Genomic DNA, 23140 nt, shown 5'->3' on the forward strand with positions numbered 1-23140 from the left:
TGTTTGAAGCTGTGAGATTTTTAGGTTTAAGGCTGATGAGAGATGCTAGAAGATAATGTACAAGCTGGGATCGCTTGCGTCACGATACAGACAGCGTCAGTGGTCGTCTGATGTGAGTTTGTGCTCTTGGCAATTCTAGTAATTTCCTTCAAAGAGAGGGCCATGAGGGGGCCAAAATATATTATCTGAGAACATGAGTCGACATTACTGAAATGTGGATTCAACACTTCATACTTTCAAGTGTTTTATCAAAGAAAAGGTATAAAAGCTATAAAAGTTTATTTTTGTTTTCTTTGCACACCCCTAGTATTCGCATAGCTTCACAACATACGGTTGAACCACTGATGTCCTATAGACTATTTTACTGATTGGTGATGAAGATGAACTGATCGGACTTACGGTTTTCCTAAAAATAACGATTTAAACTGAGGAAAATCCCATATGCTGCGTCCCAATTCGCATACTATCCGTCCTAAATAGTATTCGAAAATAGAATTAGTATGTCCCAAATCGTAGTATGTTTAAAAAAGTATTCCAAAGATTCCCGGATGGTCTACTACTTAACTTTGCGGATCAACGCACACTCTAACGGCTAATATTGCCCACAACACATTGCGCGGTGAACGAGGATTCGATTAGAACTACAAACACGCATAAAAAGACGCAGAGACATTTGGTTATTATTATATAATAATAACTTTATTTTACTATAAAACGAAATAATTAAAATCGAAAACTAAACTCTATCATTAGCTATAGGCCTCCATAAAGATGCATTAGGCATTAATGAGCAGATGGCAGGATCGACAACTTCATCTTTGCAACACTGAATCAGAAAATACTAGTTTATTAATAAGTAATTCGAATATTTTCTTAATTTTTGCCCTGACACATTCAAGGTAATTACTTTTGCTGGGGCTTTGAGGCCAGTTTTGCGTTATTTGCGCATTTTGTGTTAGTCCATTTTTATTTTATTTTATTATTATTATTATAAGAGTTCAAGGAGCAACATGTTCGTGCACTTTCTAAAGATTTTAGTTCTGTTTTTGAATAAAGGGTTGTAAATTAATCCTTTTCTTTTTTTTAAATCCAATTCATTGATTAATCGGAAAAATAATCGAGAGATTAATCGATTATTAAAATAATCGTTAGTTGCAGCCCTAATAGAAACCTGCTAACAACATGTTAATGACTTGCTAATCATGTTAGCAACATGCTAGTGACATATGCTAATCATGCTAACAACATGCTAATAACTTACTAATCATGGTAGGAACATGCTAATAACATGGTAATCATGATAGAAATGTGCTAACAACGTGTTAGTAACTTGCTAATCATGCTAACAACATGCTAGTAACGTGCTAATCATGTAAGAAATGTTCTAAGAACATGTTAGTAACCTGCTAATTATGCTAGCAACATGCTAGTAACTTGCTAATCATGTAAACCACATGGTAGTAACTTACTAATCAAGCCAACAATGTGCTAGTAACTTGCTAATCATGCTAGCAACATGCTAGTAACTTACTTATGTTAACAACATGCTAGTAACTTGCTAATCATGATAGCAACTTACTTATCATGCTAACAACATGCTAGTAACTTGCTAATCATGCTAGCAACTTACTTATCATGTTAACAACATGCTAGTAACATGCTAATAACTTACTAATCATGGTAGGAACATGCTAATAACATGGTAATCATGATAGAAATGTGCTAACAACGTGTTAGTAACTTGCTAATCATGCTAACAACATGCTAGTAACGTGCTAATCATGTAAGAAATGTTCTAAGAACATGTTAGTAACCTGCTAATTATGCTAGCAACATGCTAGTAACTAACTTATGTTAACAACATGCTAGTAACTTGCTAATCATGTAAACCACATGGTAGTAACTTACTAATCAAGCCAACAATGTGCTAGTAACTTGCTAATCATGCTAGCAACATGCTAGTAACTTACTTATGTTAACAACATGCTAGTAACTTGCTAATCATGCTAGCAACTTACTTATCATGTTAACAACATGCTAGTAACATGCTAATAACTTACTAATCATGGTAGGAACATGCTAATAACATGGTAATCATGATAGAAATGTGCTCACAACATGTTAGTAACTTGCTAATCATGCTAACAACATGCTAGTAACATGCTAATCATGTAAGAAATGTTCTAAGAACATGTTAGTAACTTGCTAATCATGCTAGCAACATGCTAGTAACTTACTTATCATGTTAACAACATGCTAGTAACTTGCTAATCATGTAAACCACATGGTAGTAGCTTACTAATCAAGCCAACAATGTGCTAGTAACTTGCTAATCATGCTAGCAACATGCTAGTAACTTACTTATCATGTTAACAACATGCTAGTAACTTGCTAATCATGCTAGCAACATGCTAGTAACTTGCTAATCATGTTAACAACATGCTAGTAACTTACTAATCAAGCTAACAATGTGCTAGTAACTTGCTAATCATGCTGTAAACATGCTAGCAACAAGCTATCTATATATCTATAAAACTTTAAGCTTTTAAAGCTACTTTAAACTTCAACTATTTCAGACTGAAAACCGTCAAACTTTTTAACCTTTCTGGTCCAGCTTTCTCAAGCCAACTTAAACGGATCATCGGATGCCCATTTTCCACAAGGTGATATGATTCTTTAAAGGTCTTAATGAAAACATGCTTTGTTTAAAAATCCTCAATAGTAGTGTAAAAAACACCCTTTTACCTTTCAAAGACGGAAGTAATATTAATCCTCTGTGTCTTCAGGGCTCAGATGTCGGGAGTAAATGACGACTGCTGTGTTCATTATTACATCCAACAACAGAACACCTCAATCTGAGACATTCTTGTCTTCCCCTGCACCTGAGTCACACAATGGTGATCGGAGTCGGACTGTTTCAGCTCGGTGAGGGCGGTCTAAGGTAAGGCGTTCATGTCAATCAACTATCGTGGGAGCGGCCTCTGTCTGTGTGATGTCACACAAACAAGAAGCTGAGAATGACCTGATTTTAAAAAGGGGATATTACTTTTAAAGATAAAAAAACACCACTGGGTGGATTTTTATCAGTGTAGGGTGGTTGTGCACACAAACTGCCAACACACATTAATGTTCAAACAACATGTAAAAGTGAGTTTTGCATCTGATGACCCCTTTAAAGTGTGTCTTGACAAACTTTATCTAGTTACTATTAATTTGGTATAAATTTAAGGGTTGCACTTGACACAACTGTTGTCAGTATACTCCACAAACCTCTAAGCAACTCTACTCTACTTCACCGTCCCTGATGGGAAATGTGTAGAGATCTCAGCAGTGCTACACACTTTCTCATCTAGAAACGCGAGCAATATCAGAACCAGACAGTTCGAGGCATCAAGTTGAGTTAGCGTTCGCAACACATGCCAACTCCGCGAGCAATAGTTTGTGCCCCCCCCCCCCCCCCCCCCTCCTCAGACAGCAGAACTCATTTCAGATAATATGATGAGGCCTTGAGGAAGCGGAACTGATTGAACTAATCAGGAGCTTGATGAGGGGTTGACAAGTTGGAGCTACAGTGACAGACTGAATTAGATGCAAAACAGCTTGTAGACAGTGGATTTGTTATACAGCAACCAGCCAGAACCACAGCAAACACGTATTTATCTGTCATAGGTGTATAAGGGGAAACCTTGTGAAAACCTGTCAAGAACCTATCAATATACAGGAAAAATATATTTTCAAAAAATAAATAAAATCAAAGTATAAGTAGTACAAATCTAATTTTCGCAAATAAAATGAAGCCTGCTTTAAAATGGCAACATTTTATAACAATTAAGCAAACCTGACCCAAAAATTCTAATTGCTTTAATTTTTGTTTTATTTTTTCACATCCAAAATAAGTTGTGTACATAATATACAGTAGTCAACATTCGAAGCGGATCAAAAAAGTTGTCCTAATATAAGAACGGGTATTCTTTTTGGTTTTAGAATAAATTTGATGAAAGGTTTTGATCCACTTCGAATGTTGACTACTGTATGTGTTTGTACTGTGTACATTTATTTTGTTTGTGTGTAAATAAATAAATATTGAAATATGTTCCATATGTTTTCATGAATTTAAACCATATATTGATCTACGAAAGCTATTTAACACGGACTAGTCATCATTCGTCATGTCACGAGGTTAATGTTTCTATTACTGAAGTCTGTTAAACAGTGCTGTCCATTCAGCAAGCTCACAGCATTGAGTCCTCAGCGCACACACAGATTTAATTGCCAGGCCCTTCGGCTTGACATTTCCTGTGGCCGGGCTCTAGCGATTGGTTGATGTGAGTCTGTCTCCATAGCGACAGCGGAGCTGCAGCTAGGGAGGATAGAGCCGGAGGAGCCGAAGGGCTGCCAGCGAAGTGACAGACAGCTCTCTGAGGGAGTGTCAACTCACCAATATAAACACACACACACAGACAGACAGACAGACAGACAAACACCCAACCCTGCCCCACAGCAACACACATTGTCATATTCATGTCAGAGAGCCAGCAAAAAGAGTCCAAAACACAAGGGGTCAAAGGTCACAGACACAGCGGACATAATAAATTTGCTCTTTGTTTGGACAATCACTATTCACTATTACCTAGTTGCTTATTAATGGCATATTACTAGCATATTGGCAGTTTATTACTACTTAAAGCACATATTAATGCCTTATTCTGAGGTCTGCTCCCTAATAGTCTACTAACTGTTAGTCGACAAGAAGAGGCTTGGTCGACAAAAATTTTATTAGTCGCAGAAAAAAAATGAACAGGAAGTGGCGTAGTCACGCACGGCTGTTCTATGTGGTAATACAGTACATCGGGCAAGACATCCAAACGCTCACCTATCATTCATCGACCTCAAATATGGCAACTTTACATGGCAGCTCAATCTAATGTTAACCTAGAAAAATGTGCGCTATTCAAGTGTCTGTGAAGAGTGTAGAAGCTGATTAGTAGCGCGCTCACTGCATGAGCTGGATACGCCGGTGTAGTCACTTGCACTTAAAATACGTCATTTTTGGTCATACAGATAAGAGTAATACATCTTTTGAATCTATAAAGACTGTAGGTTTATTTGTGTGCACTTAAAATAACAACGAAACGTTGCGCTTTTGTAAAATAATGAAAGCAAACAGGATGCGTTTCTCTGTGAACTCGAGTACGAAACTTCAAACTCGGTGTATACTTGCCTTACAGACATGAAAAATATATCTATAGAGAGAGAAATGCCTATTTTTTTAATGAACCAATTCAAATAGAAAACAAATACTCTCAGATTATGTAATCCGTATTAAACATAGACACAGGCGTCATCACTTCTGTGGAGATGACGAGTCAGTGTCGCCGACTTCATCTCTACACCGAAAACAAAGAAAGCACTAGTTTATTGATACATTATTAAATCATTACTGCAGTCTCCTTGCTGTTTTTCCCTGACACATTCATAATTATTAGGCTAGATCTGCGGGTGCACTGTGGCAAGCTTTTTGTGGTGCGCTTGAGCGCTTATTAGGCTATGTAGGCAATAAAAGGCTCATTATTAGGATTTATATGGTTTATTAATAAACGTGCGACTAGTAGATGACTAATGCTAGTCGACCAGAAATCTGCGTATGAGATTACAGTTTATAAAGTTTTAAATATGGATATTTTTCTTACACAAATACATCAATTCACTTTTAACAAGATTTTATTTACCCTCCTTAGCCGTGTGGAGTACTTTTATGATGGATGGATGCACTTTATTGGACTTCAAAATCTCAAAAGCCATTCACTGCCATTAAAAAGAGAAAGAGCCAGGACATTTTTAATATAACACTGACCGTATTCATCTGAAAGTATTTTCGGTAACACTTTATTTTGCGGTTTCTAAACTAGTTGCTTATTAGCATGCATATTACTAGAATATTAGCCATTTATTAGTACTAATTAAGCCTATATGTGACCCTGGACCACAAAACCAGTCATAAGGTTAAATTTGACAAAACTGAGATTTATACATCATATGAAAGCTCGATAAATAAGCTTTCTATTGATGTATGGTTTGTTAGGATCGGACAATATCTGGCTGAGATACATCTATTTGAAATCAGAAATCTGAGGATGCAAAAAAATCTAAAAGACTGAGAAAATCACCTTTAAAGTTGTCCAAATTAGGTTCTTAATGCATATTACTAATCAAAAATTACATTTTGATATGTTTACAGTAGGAATTTTACAAAAAATCTTTATGGAACATGAACTTTGCTTAATTTCCTAATGATTTTTGGCATAAATGAAAAATCAAAATCTATTGCTACAAACATACCCCAGCGACTTAAGACTGGTTTTGTGGTCCAGGGTCACATATTAATGCCTTATTCTACATCCCTAGTCCTACCCAATACCTAAACTTAACAACTGCCTTACTAACTATTAGTAAGCAGCAAATTAAGAATTTATTGAGAAAAAAGTCATAGTTAATAGTGAGTAAGTGTTCCCTATTCTAAAGTGTGACTGAGTTTTCCTTTTTGGGTGAATGATCCCTTGTTGTTGCAACTGATTCTTAAATCCAAGGCTGATCGTTCACTCAAGTTGCTGTCCTGTGGGCTTATTGTTGCAAAGAAACTTATAAGGTTTTGGAAACAAACTAATTTCCCATCTGTTAAATGGTGGCTGAGAGAAACTCTAAAGTTATGACATTTAGAAAGATCAGTTACTCTTTGTTAAACAATTTGGATCACTTTGATAAGATTTGGCTTGTCCTTCTCCATTATCTTGATAGTGTAGGTTGAGCAAGTGTGTGGCGTGACCACCCATCGGGGTGGCATTACAAAGGTCTCTAGGGTGAGGAGATTAGTTTGTTCTGTTTAGCTTTTTTGTCTGTCTGGTTCTTTGTTCTTGATTGCTTGATTTTCTGCAAAATTTGAAACAACTCTGTGACTTGGGACTTTGCAAATCTGAATTAAATAGCATGACTCGTGCCAATTGATTAATCGATGAATCAAGTGCTAATCGATTAATCTGTCGATTATTAAATATGACTAATCATATTTAATTTAGATTCAGTGAAATCCGTTTAAAGATGTATAGTTTGTCAGGACAAGCATGAAACAATTGTGTGACTTTCTAAAATATTTTAAATGCTTTAAACAGTACACGCATCTGCCAAAGCAATGTACAGGTGAAGCAATGTTGAAATGCATATAAGTGTGACCCTGGACCACAAAACCAGTCTCAAGTACCATGGGTATATTTGTTGCAATAGCCAACAATACAGTGTATGGGTCAAAATTATCGATTTTTCTTTTACGCCAAAAATCATTAGCATATTAAGTAAAGATCATGTTCTATGAAGATGGAACATACCATAAATATCCCTACCATAAATATATCAAAACTTAATTTTTGTTTAGTAATATGCATTGCTAAGAACTTCATTTGGACAACTTTAAAGACGATCTTGTCAATATTTTGATTCTTTTGCACCCTCAGATTTCAGATTTTCAAATAGTTGTCTCTCGGCCAAATATTTTCTATCCTATACTCTATACTATCCAATATTCCTCTCCTAACAAACCTTACATCAACAGAAAGATTATTTATTTAGAAACAAAAACCCTTATGACTGGTTTTGTGGCCCAGGGACAAACGTGGGCAAATTTCTTTGAAGCTCTTAATATGAAGAGTCATGCACTCCAACAACAGCTCACTGTGACCTCCACCGTATTTCAGATGCATTTTGTCCATAGAAATGTGTTATTTCCTACTGTAAAGTGACATGACTGCTGGATATTAAAGGAGAAGCTCACTTTCAGAACAGAAATTTACAGATAATGTACTCACCCCCGTGTCATCAAATGTCTTTCTTTCTTCAGTTATAAAAAATGTTTTTTTGAGCAAAACAATTCAGGATTTTTCTCCATTTAGTGGACTTCTATGGTGCCGCCGAGTTTGACCTTTTCAAATGCAGCTTCAAAGGGCTCTAAACGATCCCAACTAAGGAAGAGGGGTCTTACCTAGCAAAAAATAATAAATGTAAATACTTGAATAAACCTCAAACACTTGTGTTGTCTTGCTCTGCCTAAACTAAAAAAAAAATAACCAATTGTTTCGCTTGATAAGACCCTCCTTCCTTGACTGGGATAATTTGAAGCCGCATTTAAACTGCATTTTGGAAGTTCAAACTGAGGGGCACCATAGAAGTCCACTATATGGAGAAAAATCTTGAAATGTTTTCTTTAGAAAACGTAATTTCTCTATGACTAAAGAAAGAAAGACATGAATATCATGGATGACAAGGGGGTGAGTACATTATCTGTAGATTTTTGTTCTAGAAGTGAACTTCTCCTTTAACCATGCGCATGTGATTAATGGATAATTAATGTGTTCATTGTTAAAGCCCTACACGTACACACTCAAACAACCCTACAGTGATGGAAACAAGTGCATTAGCTTCACACTGTCCTCCTAACAGACTCCTGAAGAGAGGTGCCAAGCGATTTGATGTCCCTTCTGTAGAAGCGTCCGTGCGTGAGAAGCGTGTTAGTCCAAGCTGACAGCGGTGAAGTGCATGATGGGAAGACGAAGGGACAGCTCTTCCTTTGGGGACACTGACTACACAGGTACTCACCAAAACCAGACAGCACCGAGCCCCTGTCTGCCCAGCGCACACATCTAGACCGGCTTACCCATAAATCATAAAGGCCTATTCGCATCAGCAAGCGTGACGATATTCAGAGCACAATGAGCTTTTTCATTTTTTTTGAGGTTAGGTTGATTCTTTTATAGCAGGAATATTGAAACAAACCCCTTTCGACTGCTCACATTTTCAAAGCTAAATACATAGTGTTGAACTTCAACAAGCTGAGTGGTTCAGCTATTTAAAAAGTGTCGGATTACCTGCAGCGTCCCACCGAGCAGAGAGCGATGGGGTCTCCCACCACGGCCACCAGGGACTGCGCTCGAGTGATGGCGGTGTTCAGCAGCTTGTAGTTGGACAGGAAGCCGTAGTCCAGGTCTTCAGTGGAGTCCTCCACCAGCTGCTCCTTCCTCTTGATGGCCGTCTGCTTGTGTTTGCAGGTGTGACGGGTGCGAACGGTGCTCAAGAACAGCACCCGGAACTGCTTACCTACGGACAGGAGAAGAACCGTGTAATCAACTTGTTGCTAGATGAAGTCAGCCAAAATAAAAATAAAAATTTGTAAGAGTATTTTTTAGTCTTTTTTTAATTTTTGTATTAATAATGTGCACCAAAAGTTTCCAAAATTTGTCAGCTGAACACTTTTAGCATAAAATATTTACTTAAAGAATCACCTGATATTTTAAGCTATATTTCAATAATTTAGTGACAAATGGTAAATAATAATAAACAAAAAAACAAACAAACAAAAAAAAAAACAGATAAAACATCTGATAAATATTTTTATTTAGAGAATGTTGTTTTGATTTTGTACCTGGACTTTAAAATGGACCCTTTGTAGATTAGTTTTAGTTTATTGTTTTAGGAAAGCAATTAAAAAAAAAAAAATACATACCTACTATAATATATTATTAAATTTACTGAGTATATGAATATCTTGAAATTTTTTTTTAATAATCTTTCAAGTTTAAAAGAATACAAATACATCTAAAAATAAATACAGAAAAGTTTTATTAAATAAGAAAAAAATAATTGCAGGATTCAATTTTATTACAAATGAATCATATCTGTTTTATAAAAAAATTGTATATCTTTCCTAATTTTTATTTTATTACATTTATTTGTTTATTTATCCATCTATACATTTTTTTTCCTTATTTTTAATTTCTGCAGGTTTGGTCCTTCATGTAAAATACCTGTGTAAATTTAAACAAAGTTAATCTTTTTTATTTAAAAACATTATAAACTATTAAATATTATAAAATAAAATTAAAAATAGTTATACTTAATTAAATCATGTTAAAATGAATACAGATAAATCTAAAATACAGAAAATAATAAAGGAAAAAAGATAATACAAACAATTGCAGGATTAAATTATTACAAATGACTACTATTTGTTTATTTTTATATTATTACACTTATTTAATTATGTAAACATGAATGAACAGAAGTATTATTAAATAAAATAAATATAATAAATAAATACAATAAATAAACTATTATATTATTATTACACTACATAAAAAAATAAAAATAATTGTAAAAATTAATTAAAGAACAACTAAAAGTTAAAATAAATAAAAATTAATCTGAAAATACAGAAAATAATAATTAAAGAAAAAAAAATTATTACTGGATTAAATTTTAATACAAATAAATATATGTTATCAAATTATTTCTTTCTTTCTTTCTTTTTTATATTATGACATTTATTTATTATTTTAATTTTCTGCAGGTTTGGTCCTTCATATAAAACACAGGTGTGAATTTAAATAAAGTACATTTTATTTAAAAACAAACACAGAAATTGTATTAAATAAATAAATATAAATAATAAACACATAAATTCTATATTATATTTTTATTAAATTTAATGGCTATATAAAAATAATATAAATCATTAAATAATAAATCAAATTTAAAATGAAAAAAATCTAAAAATAAATACAGAAAATAATAAACAAAGAAAATAGACAAAAATAATTGCAAATAATTATATTAATAATATATTTTTTATATTACTACGTTTGTTTATATCTATCTATCTATCTATCTATCTATCTATCTATCTATAAATAAAGATAGAGATCTTTATTTTTAATTAATGCAGGTTTGGTCCTTCATATAAAACACGTGTACATAAAATAAACTATTTAAATATATGAACACAAAAATATTATTTAATAAAAGAAATATAAATAAATAAATAAAATAACACTGATAATAAAAAGAAAAAACATTTAGTAACATTTATGTATTAAATTCTTCACTTTTAATCGTTCAAACCCTTTAAGCTCTAAATACGTCAAATCCTTGAGCTTTTATTTTGGTGGAATACTGCTGAATTATGCAAAGATGCTTTAAAACAAACAGAGTCAGCTATAAGGATGCAACAGAGGCATTCAGAGGAAATGAATGTCTAATATACTAATATAGCCAAAGATCTCTTATAACAACCCATGACTTACAGCAACTGCAGAACATGCAGTGACTTTTCTTCTTTGGTTCCTATCTCAGACTGGCAGCCAGATGAGCATGAATCATGTAATGACGACTTAAAATCAATCTCTGTGCCAAACAAGCAGCCGAGTTAGAGGAATTTCTCCATCCATTAAAAAGGTGATTTCAACACAACAGGCTGAACCAAACGCCATCAATTATGCACAAACCAATCTGGCTTTTCAGATGAAACCTGCAGGACACCAGCTCTTTTCTCAGACACCAAACACACATTTGGTAGGCGAAATAGCTGTCTGGTAAACTTTTCTTTCTGCCACACTTCTGGGCCGACACATAGGGCCTGTTTAAAAACCTAGCGATCTTTAACGGAGGCTGCATTTTAAGGAAGCACAGGCACATTCTCGATGCGAAAACTGGTCAAATGTTACGTACCTAAATTACACTGAAGGTACCTCGCTTTGATAAAATTGTGAGGTAGCATTAAAATGTTTTCTCCTGCGGAAAGGTAATCTTTTACATTGGTTGGTGAAAAATCCAAGATATTATCATATTTTAATTGTGACCACAACTTCCGCTCTGTTGTATCTGCTCACTGGTTATTTATCCTCAAAACTTTTTTTAAATTTACTTAACATTTTTGTAATCTTGCATTGTTATCAAGTCTCTATAAGGTTGCCAGATGTCAAGAGCTAAAATCCTCCATCAGCAAATTTCGATTAGATGAATACATTTTCGGCCCAGTTTTTTTACTTTATTTTTCTAACATGTACAGTCAAACCGAAAATTATTTAGACACCAGAAATTATTTATTGTTTTTTCATCATAGTTTTCATTAACAAAATTGAAACTACACTGCAGTAGTCCATTAGTGAGCATGTAATGTAAGCTTAAATTTCTCCAAATCTGTTCTGATGAAGAAACAATTTTAATTTTTGTGTGAACTACTCCCTTAACCTAGCACGTAAAGTATCTAGCATTAAACAACGTTCCATAGTTTGAATGATTTTACTCTAGAAACCATGTAATTTATTTTAGATACTAAAATACACTGTAGATCTGGCAACTTGCACTCACCCTGGACATTGAGCACTCTCTCCACGCTGACTTCTGGCATCCTCTTTTTGCGGAGTTCGGCTCTGATTCTGAAGACCTGGTCAGCGTAGGGCGAAACCACACCGATACTCCCCTCGTCCAGCTTCCCCCAAGCCACTGGCCACTTCTTCCTCATCTCTTCCACCCGCTCAACTATCTCAAACACCTGGAAAGGGACGACAAAGCATTGCCATCAATTCTCAACTATAATCAGGGTTGCCAGGGTTTCACAAAAAAAATCTCGTGCAAACGCTACTCAAAACTAGGGGTCCCCCTGTTAAAATCGTGTCTTGGGGGCAATGTTCATTATGTTGATGAATATCTTTTGAGACTACAAAGAACTAAAACTTGTTTCGAAATGACAAAAAAATATGACGAAAATCTATTGACACCTCATCAATGAATAAAAACGAGAGAAAAATGGGTTGGGAAGAGATTCATTCACCACGATAAAAACTTAAAATCAAATCTATATAATGAGTTTGGAAATGTTCTAGAAATGCTAAATAAATGCATTACATTGTAACTAAACCCACTAGATTTTAGTCAACTAAATTTACTTGAAATGAATCTTTTGATATTTAGTCGACAAAAACTAGATCAAAACTAAAACTTAGATGACTAAAATTAAATGGCATTTTAGTCAAAATACGAATTCCAGGGGTTAAATATGACATTAATGGGTTGCTCAACTATCTCAAACACCTGGAGAGGGACGACAAAGCACTGCCAATGGATTCTCTATGATAATCAGGGTTGCCAGGGTTTCACAACAAAAGCCACCCAAATGTTCCGGAAGCAGACATTTTTTGTTTCACAGACAAAAGTGAGACGATAAACTAAAACTTGTTTCGAAGGGACAATTTAGGGAGACAATCTGGGAAAAGATTTATCCACCACAGGTTAATCAGTGTCTATCATGATAAAATCTTAAAATCAAATCTATATAATGAGATAAATTTTAGAGAAATGCTTAATAAATGCATTACACTGTAACTAAACCTATTAGATTTAGTCGTCTAAAATATTTTGATATTTTAAATCTAAAAATAGACTAAAACTAAATGACATTTTAGTCAAAAGATTATGACTAAAACTAAATCAAAATTTGCTGTCAAAATTAACACTGTCTGGGAGTAAAATACAAATTATTTCGGCGGGGTTCCACTAGTAAAATACGAATTCCAGGGGCTAAATATGACATTAATGGGTTGCTCAACTATCTGAAATACCTGGAGAGGGATGAACAAGTATTGCCAATAGATTCTTAAAGATAATCAGGGTTGCCAGGTTTTCAAAACAAAACCCACCAAATTGCTACTCAAAACTAGGGGTCCTCCTGTTAAAACTGTGTCGTTTCACAGACGAAAGTGAGACATTAACAAACTAAAACTTGTTTCGAATGACAAAAAAATATGACGTCAATCTATTGACAAATGTTATGGGTCTCATTCACCACTTAAATCGGTGTCTATCGTGATAAAATCTTAAAATCAAACCTATATAATGAGTTTGTAAATTTTTGAGAAATGCTTAATAAATGCATTACACTGTAACTAAACCCGTTAGATTTTAGTCGACTAAATTTACAGTAGAAACATTATATTTAGTCGACTAAACCTAGACTAAAACAATTCTGATGACTAAAATATGACTAAAACTAAATGACATTTTAGTCAAAAGATTATGACTAAAACTAAATCAAAATTTGCACTGTCTGGGGGAAAAATAAATTTTTTTTGGCAGGGTTCCACTAGTAAAATACGAATACCAGGGGCTAAATATGACATTAATGGGTTGATCAACTATCTGAAATACCTGGAGAGGGATGAACAAGCATTGCCAATAGATTCTTAATGATAATCAGGGTTGCCAGGTTTTCAAAACAAAACCTGCCCAAATGCTACTCAAAACTAGGGGTCCCCCTGTTAAAATAGTGTTCTGAGGACGGTGTACATTTTTTTCACCAACAAAAACAAGACGATAACAAACTAAAAACTAATTTCGAATGACAACAAATGTGACGAAAATCTATTTCGTCAAAGAATAAAAATGAGACAAAAATGTTAGGGAGATGATTTGGGAAAAGATTCATTTACCACAGTTAAATCAAAGTCTATCATGGTAAAATCTTAAGATCAAATCTATATAATGAGTTTGGAAATTTTAGATAAATGCTAATTAAATGCATTACACTGTAACTAAACCCATTAGATTTTAGTCGAATAAATTTACTGTAGATTTTACATGACTAAAATATGACTAAAACTAAATGGCATTTTAGTCAAATGATTATGAATGAAACTAAATCAAAATGTACTGTCAAAATCAACACTGTCCGGGGGTAAAATACAGTTTTTTGGCGAGGTTCCCCAGGTAAAATACACATTTCAGGGGCTAAATATGACATTAATGGGTTGTTCAACTATCTCAAACACCTGGAGAGGGACAATAAAGCATTGCCAATGGATTCTCAATGATAATCAGGGTTGCCAGGGTTTCACAAGAAAACCTGCCCAAATGCTTCTCAAAACTAGGGGTCCCCCTGTTAAAATTGTGTTCCGAGGGTGGTGTAAAAACAAAAACGTGACTATAAACGTGACTATAATGAACTAAAAACTCATTTCGAATGACAAAAAATTCTGTCAAAGAATAAAAAGACAAAAATGTTAAGGAGACGATTTGGGAATAGATTCATTCATCGCAGTTAAATCAGTGCCTATCATGATAAAAATCTTAAAATCAAACCTGTATAATGAGTTATATATATATATATATATATATATATATAATATAATATAATGTTGGTTCAATACACACACCCATTCAATTGAAAATAAGGCCTATTCACATAATTTCAGCTATACGAATGGATATGTTGGTGTTACCTCAGCGTTGTTGTAGTATGCCGTGCTGTTCTTCTCTTGCACGTCTTCTCCGCGGGCAGTGAAGAAGGTCAAGGGGTAGAAGTCCTTATGGGGCGGCTGCTTCCCGCTGGCCATCAGTTTGCCCTCGTAGAAGAGCTCAGACGTATAGCTGCAGTCAGCCAGAACACACGGTCAGCACTTACTGCCTTAAAAAGGTCATTTAGCTCCTAATTAAACCACCAAGACCCATAAGCACTAGTAGATTTCAGATGTTGCTGAATGTATTTATCATTTCAATGGGTTTATTAACAATTTCTGCATATATTCTAACACATTCGGCGTTGGTTGAATTGAATATTACTCACTCAAACGTTCCACAGCACAAAATATGTAGATTGTATGCAAAATGATTCAATAAAAAAAAACGGCATCATGTAAATTTCTGTGTTGAAGACGCTCATATCCATTATAATTAACAATTTGACATCCAAGCTCTCCAATCAAGGACGTTTTAGTCATTTTTCTGACTTCAAGGGTTGAAAGCGCTGGGAGATATCAGTAAAGTGGGGGGTGGGCTATCAGCGATTGCTTGAACGCATCCAAAACAGACCGGCACTTAATTTACAAAGCCCCAGCGCTGGTGTCAACGTGCCTCCCGCAGCTCAGAGAGGTGTTCCATCTTTGGCTGCCATCTTTGTTGTGTTTTGTCAGATTTCAATCTCAAAACATACGACTGGGAGTCCAAACAGGGATTTACAGCAAATGTGTTACTGTTGGCATCCACTGTACCGTCTGTGTGTAAGTGTGTGGGGGGGGGGGGGCTATACGCCTCAATTTTTGCATGCAGTGCCTCGTCTTTCCCTGAGGAAAATCGTCTAATATTACATTTAAAACATGGATTGAAACTGCTCCTAGCAGGATTATGTTTTTTGTTCAGATAGATTTAATGGACATGAGCTAACATTAATAACTGGGAACAGAAGTATTTTTTATTAACTAACATTAATAAAGACTAATATACACTGTAACAATTGTATTGTTCACTGTTAGTTAATGCATTAATGCTTATAGGACCTTTTTGTAATTATTGGTGCTGAAATATGTGACCCTGGCCCACAAAACCGGTCATAAGGGTCAATTAAATTATTTTTTTTTTTTTGTACATTTTTTACATCTGAAAGCTGGTCCATGGATGTATGGTTTGTTATGATGGGACAATATTTGGTTGAGATACAACAATTAAAAAAATCTGGAATCTGAGGGTGCAAATAAATCTAAATATTGAGAAAATCACGTTTAAAATGGTCCAAATTAAGTTCTTAGCAACGCATATTACTAATAAAAATTAAGTTTTGATATATTTACAGTCTGAAATTTACTAAATATCTTCATGGAACATGATCTTTGCTTAATATCCAATGATTTTTGGCATTCTTTGGCTTTTGCTACAAATATATCCGTGCGACTCAAGACTTTTGTGGTCTAGAGTCACACATTATTTTGCACTCTTTCTAGGTCGCTCATCAAATAAACACATTGGTGACACTGATAATGTCACTCTTTCAGACAAATGTCAGATTCTTGTTTCCACTGAAGCTCAAAATCCATGATCATCAGGTTTGAAACAACTTTTTTGGAGTTCATGAAGCTCGAGCGCTGCTGCCGTTAAAGCAAAGAGGATACCAAATACTAAAATTGATGAAATATGTCACTCATGTGGGTAATGTTTTTGACATAAAATTATAGGGCTCGGTTTTGACACAAATTTCACGTTTCAATTTGATTCTGAATCACAAGCTTGTGATTTGATTCGATTTAATTCGATATTTATTATTTTAGTACTAAATCACTATAATATTGATGGTTAAAATGAACTGATCTGTATACAAATGCTTAAATTACACAAGTTTTTATAACAAAAAGTTACTTACATAAATACATTTCTACACCACTGTTTTTGAAATGAACATTTAAATGGTGGACATCATTAAAAACTTAACGGATTTACTCAAGCATAATTGAAATACTGAAGAACACTAGAAATTATAATGAATGAGTTTAAAAAAATTTCGCTAGTCACCGAGTATGTTTTTTTCTGAGGTAAATGTGGTGTTACTTTGACATCATTTACAAACTCTTATATTGACATCTTTGCATGATTAAAATACTGATTGAGTGTTTAAGATATTAGGATATTAAGTAAAGATCATGTTCCATAAAGATATTTTGTAAATTTCCTACCGTAAATATATCAAAACTTAATTTTTGATTAGTAATATGCATTGCTAAGAACTTCAACGGTTTCTTAAAGGTGATTTTCTCAATATTTAGATTTTTTTGCACCCTCAGATTCCAGATTTTCAAATAGCTGCATCTCGGCCAGATATTGTCCTATTCTAACAAACCATATAAGATGATATATAAATCTCAAATTTAAAGAAATTTACCCTATTTCTGGTCTTATTTTGGTGTTTTGAAATCTTGGTATAAATTTGGTATTAGCGCAATTTCATTCAGAGTTAAAGGATGAAAAATCATTAGGATATTAAGTAAAGATCATGTTCTATGAAGATATTTTGTACACTTCCTACCATAAATCTATCAAAACCTAATTTTGATTAGTAATACGCATAGCTAAGAACTTCATTTTTCAACTTTAAAGGAGAGTTTCTCAATATTCTGATTTATTTGCACCCTCAGATTCCAGATTATCAAATAGTTACATCTCAGCCAAATATTGTCCTATTCTAAAGACGATGTATAAATCTCAAATTTCAAAAAATTGACCCTTAAGACCATTTTAATGGTCCAAAGCTCACATGTGTGCTTTATAATTACTAATAAATAGCTAATATGCTAGAAATATGCAAGCTAATAATAATAAAAGTAAGAATTGATCCCTAAACTAAAGTGTTTCAGCATTTCTTACTAACGGACTTTCAGATTTCATGTTATTTTAATATCATATTTTAGGCATTTCAATCATTTTCCTGTCAGTGAAGGTGCTTGGTATTTGTCACTTTGATGAATATTCTGTCATAAATAAATGTCAAACTTACTCATTCAGTTTTAAAAGAAATTAAACTAGAAAATACTCATTTAGACTTAGTCATGTTTTTGTTGTCGTATGATAACATCCAGCAGGATATGATAAAACACCAAAACTAACAAAAAATATACAATTTCATTCAGTGTTAGAGGATAAAAATCATTAGGATATTAAGTAAAGATCATGTTCCAATAAGATATTTGTAAATTTCCTACCATGAATTTATCAAAACTTTGAATTTTTGCTTAGTAATGTGCATACCGGTAGCTAAGAACTTCGTTTGGACATTTTAAAGGCGATTTTATCAACATTTTAATTTTTTTGCACCCTCAGATTCTAGATTTTCAAATAGTTGTATCTCTGTCAAATATTGTCCTATCCTAACAAACCATACATCAATGGAAAGCTATCACAATCCAGGGTCCAGGGTCACAGTTTTAGTTAATGAGTCTACATTTTTCACTCTCCTAATGATGCATGTTTATTTGGTGTATTTGGTTGCCTTTTATTATTTGGATTTAGTTTGCTTTTTACCTGCAGTTTGTGACCTTGCGAGAATAGACTTGTGATTGGATATGTCCTTTGACTTATGTCATACATATATCTACACAAAAACCAGAAAGACTGAAGCAGAAACAGAGAGAGAAGCAGACAGGAAGAGAAAGACAAAGATGTATCTGTGAGAGACTGCGAGTGCGAGGGAGAATCTGTTGGAAGACACGTGTGTAATTATGTCTGCAACAACACAGCCCTAACGCTTTGTGTGTTTGCATGTCTGTCTCTCCTCAGGAAGAGTGGTGTGAAAAAGTTCACACCTACTTGATGATTGCCTCATGGGAGCGGTAGTTTTCGCACAGCAGGATCCTGCAGGGGTATTCTGATGGGTAATGCTCGTAGAGCCGGTCCAACAGAGACACGTGCAGATTCCTCTCCCGTGCAAACTCACTGTACACAAACGGACTGAGCTGCAACACAGGAAAGCTCAGAGTTACATAACACACACACAAAAGTCAACAGCTTTCGGGTTCACTAACCTCAACCAGTCTTGATTTTCATTTTTGGATTAAATCGTTTTTTGAACCTTGACATGTGGCTAACATTTAGCATTCTGACATCGATAAAAAGGCTTTTTTCTGTCAGCATTGATGCATTTAAAATAGCCTTATGTTTAAAGGCAATATTATTTTAGTTTTATCAATGCTTCGAATTAGCTTGTTTTTATATTCAAATTTGAGTCCTTTTTTATTAGTTTGTATTTTACCATTTCTACATCGCTTGAATGAATTTTAGTTGAAGTTTTGTCCATTTATTAGTTTTATTTTATTTAGCTTTTTCATATTTCTATAAGGATTGAATTATTTTAGGTTACATTTTAATTTTAGTTCAAGTAATTTTATGTGCTTATTTTATTATATTTTTATTTTTTTGATACGCTTTTGTCTTTTTTTTAGTTTTTATTGTAATATTTCTACACAGCTTGTATTCATTATTCTAGTTTGCATTTAAATTTGACCTTAAGTTTGAGTGTTTTTATATTTTTGTCCATTTTATTAGTTTTACAAGGTTTGAATTATTTCATTTGACAGTTTACATTTCAATGTATGTGCTTTTGATTTTTATTAAATAGCTTGAATTCATTTTTAGTTTACATTTTAGTTAAAGTTTTAATATTTGGTTGTTTTTTTCTATTTTATTAGTTTTTTATTTCTGAATTATTTCAGTTTACATTTTTATTTTGGCTTCAGTAAATGTATGTGCTTTTGCACTTTTTATTATTTTTTAAATAGCTTGAATTATTTTAGATTTAATTCATTTTATTTGAACTAAACTTAGTTTTAATTTTGTTATACGCGTTTGTCTTTTTTATTTCAGTTTTAGGACTTTTCATTTTAATTTTATTTTAATTTTAAATTTGAATAATTTTATGCTTTTGTCTTTTTATTAGTTTTACTTTTTAACTCGTTTAGTTCAGTAATTTTTATTTTAGTTTTCATTTGAATTTATGTAATTACATTTTAGTATTACGTTTTAATAATTTTGTTATATGCTTTGTCTTTTTTATTACTTTAACTTTCTAGCTTTAATTTTAATTTCAGTTTTAATACTTAAACTCGTTTAGTTCAGTAATTTTTATTTTAGTTTTCATTTTAATTTTATTTAATTACATTTTTATTTACTTTAGTTTTAAGTTTTAATATTTTTATATGCGTTTGTCTTTTTTATTAGTTTTACTTTTTAACTCGTTTAGTTCAGTAATTTTTATTTTAGTTTTCATTTTAATTTATGTAATTAAATTGCTTATTTAATTTACTTTTAAGTTTAATCATTTTGTTATAGGCTTGTCTTTTAATTAGTTTTACTTTTTAGCTTTAATTTACATTTCAGTTTTAGTACTTAAACTCGTTTAGTTCAGTCATTTTTATTTTAGTTTTCATTTTAATTTGATTTAATTACATTTTTATTTACTTTAGTTTTAAGTTTTAATATTTTTTTATATGCCTTTGTCTTTTTTTAATTAGTTTTACTTTTTAGCTTTAATTTTAAATTAAATTTAAATTTTTATTTAATTTTTTTTTAAATTTAGTTAAATTAATACCATTTAAAATTTCATACTAGGTTTTCATTTTAATATTTACATTTTTAATATTATATTATATATTTAATATTTTTATTATTTCACCTTTACTTCAATTACTCAAAAATTGACTTTCAGTAGATTTCGTTAACAATAACACCACTTCAACTACACATTTTTTTGGTTTCAGTAGTTTAGCATATTTGAGCTGTTTTTCACAATCAGTCACTGTGCTCTCTAGCTATCAGCCCTAACCACTGAAAACCCACAATGGTCAACAAAATTAAAGAAACCACTGTCTACTCCTAGCTAATAGATTTGAGGCCCTGCTCCGCATGAGGAGGCACAGGTGGGGTGTGGGATGAATTATTAATTCGGCAGGAAGTGATGGTGGGTGATGAGGTTTCTATCTAAAGGCCATTTAATTAGAAGCCCATTGGTTCCACTCGGGCTGAGGCGCTTCTTCACGGGCACCGGCCGCGCCGGAGTCAGACACTGACGTGACACTGTCTGCAGAGCGAGGGCAGCGAGAAGAGACAGGATGTGACAGCCTTGATCAAGCATCTCTGGCTTGAACTCAGTCCACTGTCCACTAATTCTGTGTAGTTCATTTACTGCAAGTTTTAGTTTAGCTAAAATATTCTGAAATATTCACTAGTAAACAAATAAAAGGCACAAAGGAATAAATAGTAAATAGCAAACAAGGGGTCCTATGAAATCAGTTTTATTTTTCTCCCCAATTTTACGTGAGTAAATTTAAAGCTAAATGTGTAAAATTAAACATCAATTTATTAAGTTAAATAAATAAATTAAAAAAAATCTATTTTTGGGGCCATTTAGGGCAATTTCACTTATTTCAAAAATTTTATATATATATATATATATATATATATATATATATATATATATATAAAATTTTTTGGATTCTATTAAATTGAAATTTCAGTAAATCAAAAAGTATGTCAAATTAACTGAACCCATTAAACTTATACAATTTGACAACAATTAATTAAGGTTTTAAAATTAATTAATTAATTAATTAATTTATTTATCTTTAATTAATTAAATTCAGTTTTTCCATTTTCATATTTCTGGATTCAGCTGCAATGGTTAATACACTATTACTATCACTATTTTAATGTTTAAAAACACATGTCTAATTAATTAAATTAAATTAAAAACATGCAATTTATTAACATTTCATTCATAATTTAATTTTCCCCATAAAATAAAAAAATACACTTTTTTTTTCCATTACAATATTTCTGGATTACACTTAAATGTTAAATTACATTCTAAGTAATCAATAAGCATACCTAATTAATTGAAACCATGAAACTTAAGTAATTTATTAAGAGCCCCCTCCCTTTCTTTAAATAAATAAATAAAAACAAAACAATAAAATATATTTTTTTCAGGGCCCCATTTCTTCCCCAAGTTTTGCATTTATTTTTTTGAATTCTACTTTAATGGTTAAATTGCATTTTTATTCATCAAAAAGCATGTTTAATTTATTGAAACTATGAAACTTAATTATCAATTTGAAACATTTTAATAATAATTTATTAAAAGAGTTTTTCCCCCATTTAAAATAAATAAATTAAATTAAATTAAATTAAATTGAAATAATAATATATTTTTTAGGGCCCTATGAAACCTTTTTTTCACCCCTAAAAGCAAAAAAAAAAAAAATGTCTAATGAATTGAAAGCATAAAACTTATTTAATAGTAAACAATTTGAAACATTTTAATTATAATTAAAAGAGCCCCCCCATCAATTTTTTTTAAATGTTTTAAATGGTTTTTATAAAAAAAAAAAATATATATAAATATAAATATATATATATATATATAAAAAATTCTTTCTTTCTTTTCAGGGCCTTATGAAAACCATTTTTCACCTCTAAATTTTTTTTTTTTATATTTCTGAATTCTACTTCAATGATTAAATTACACATTTAGTAGTCAAAAAACATGTCTAATTAATTGAAACCATGAAACTCATTCAATAATATACAATTTGAAACATTTTAATATTCATTTATTAAACACTTTTTTCCCCATTCTTAAAAAAAATAAAATAAATATAAATATTATTCATTTATTTATCTGAATTATATTTATAATTATTTATTAAAAGCGTTCTCCCCCATTCTTCCAAAAAAAATTTAAATAATAATACAATATATATTTGTTATTTTGAGGGCCCTATGAAATCCATTTTTCTCCCACAAATTATGTTTGAAACCATGAAAACTTATTAATAAACTATTTGAAACATTTTAATAATAATTTATCAAGAGTTTCCCCCCATTCTTTAAAAAAAAAAAAAAAAATAATATATAAATATATAAAAAAATATATATTTTTAATATTAAATAAGTATATATATATATATATAATATAGTATTTAATAAATCAATTTGAAACATTTGAATATTA

The 23140-nt window shown here is 32.2% G+C and overlaps 1 protein-coding gene across 1 annotated transcript in view; it reads right to left on the reverse strand.

Annotated features, from left to right (window-relative positions):
* helz (helicase with zinc finger) overlaps window positions 1–23140 on the reverse strand; it is a 93634-nt gene that overhangs the window by 37467 nt on the left and 33027 nt on the right. The window contains exons 18-21 of the mRNA XM_073843023.1: window positions 18943–19088; window positions 15096–15243; window positions 12190–12373; window positions 8913–9141 (exon numbers count right to left, since the gene is read on the reverse strand). Coding sequence (XP_073699124.1) covers window positions 8913–9141; window positions 12190–12373; window positions 15096–15243; window positions 18943–19088 — 707 coding nt within the window. The remainder of the gene's footprint in view (window positions 1–8912; window positions 9142–12189; window positions 12374–15095; window positions 15244–18942; window positions 19089–23140) is intronic.

This window comes from Garra rufa, chromosome 1, assembly GCF_049309525.1.
Source record: "Garra rufa chromosome 1, GarRuf1.0, whole genome shotgun sequence".
NCBI classification, from domain to species: Eukaryota; Metazoa; Chordata; class Actinopteri; order Cypriniformes; family Cyprinidae; genus Garra; species Garra rufa.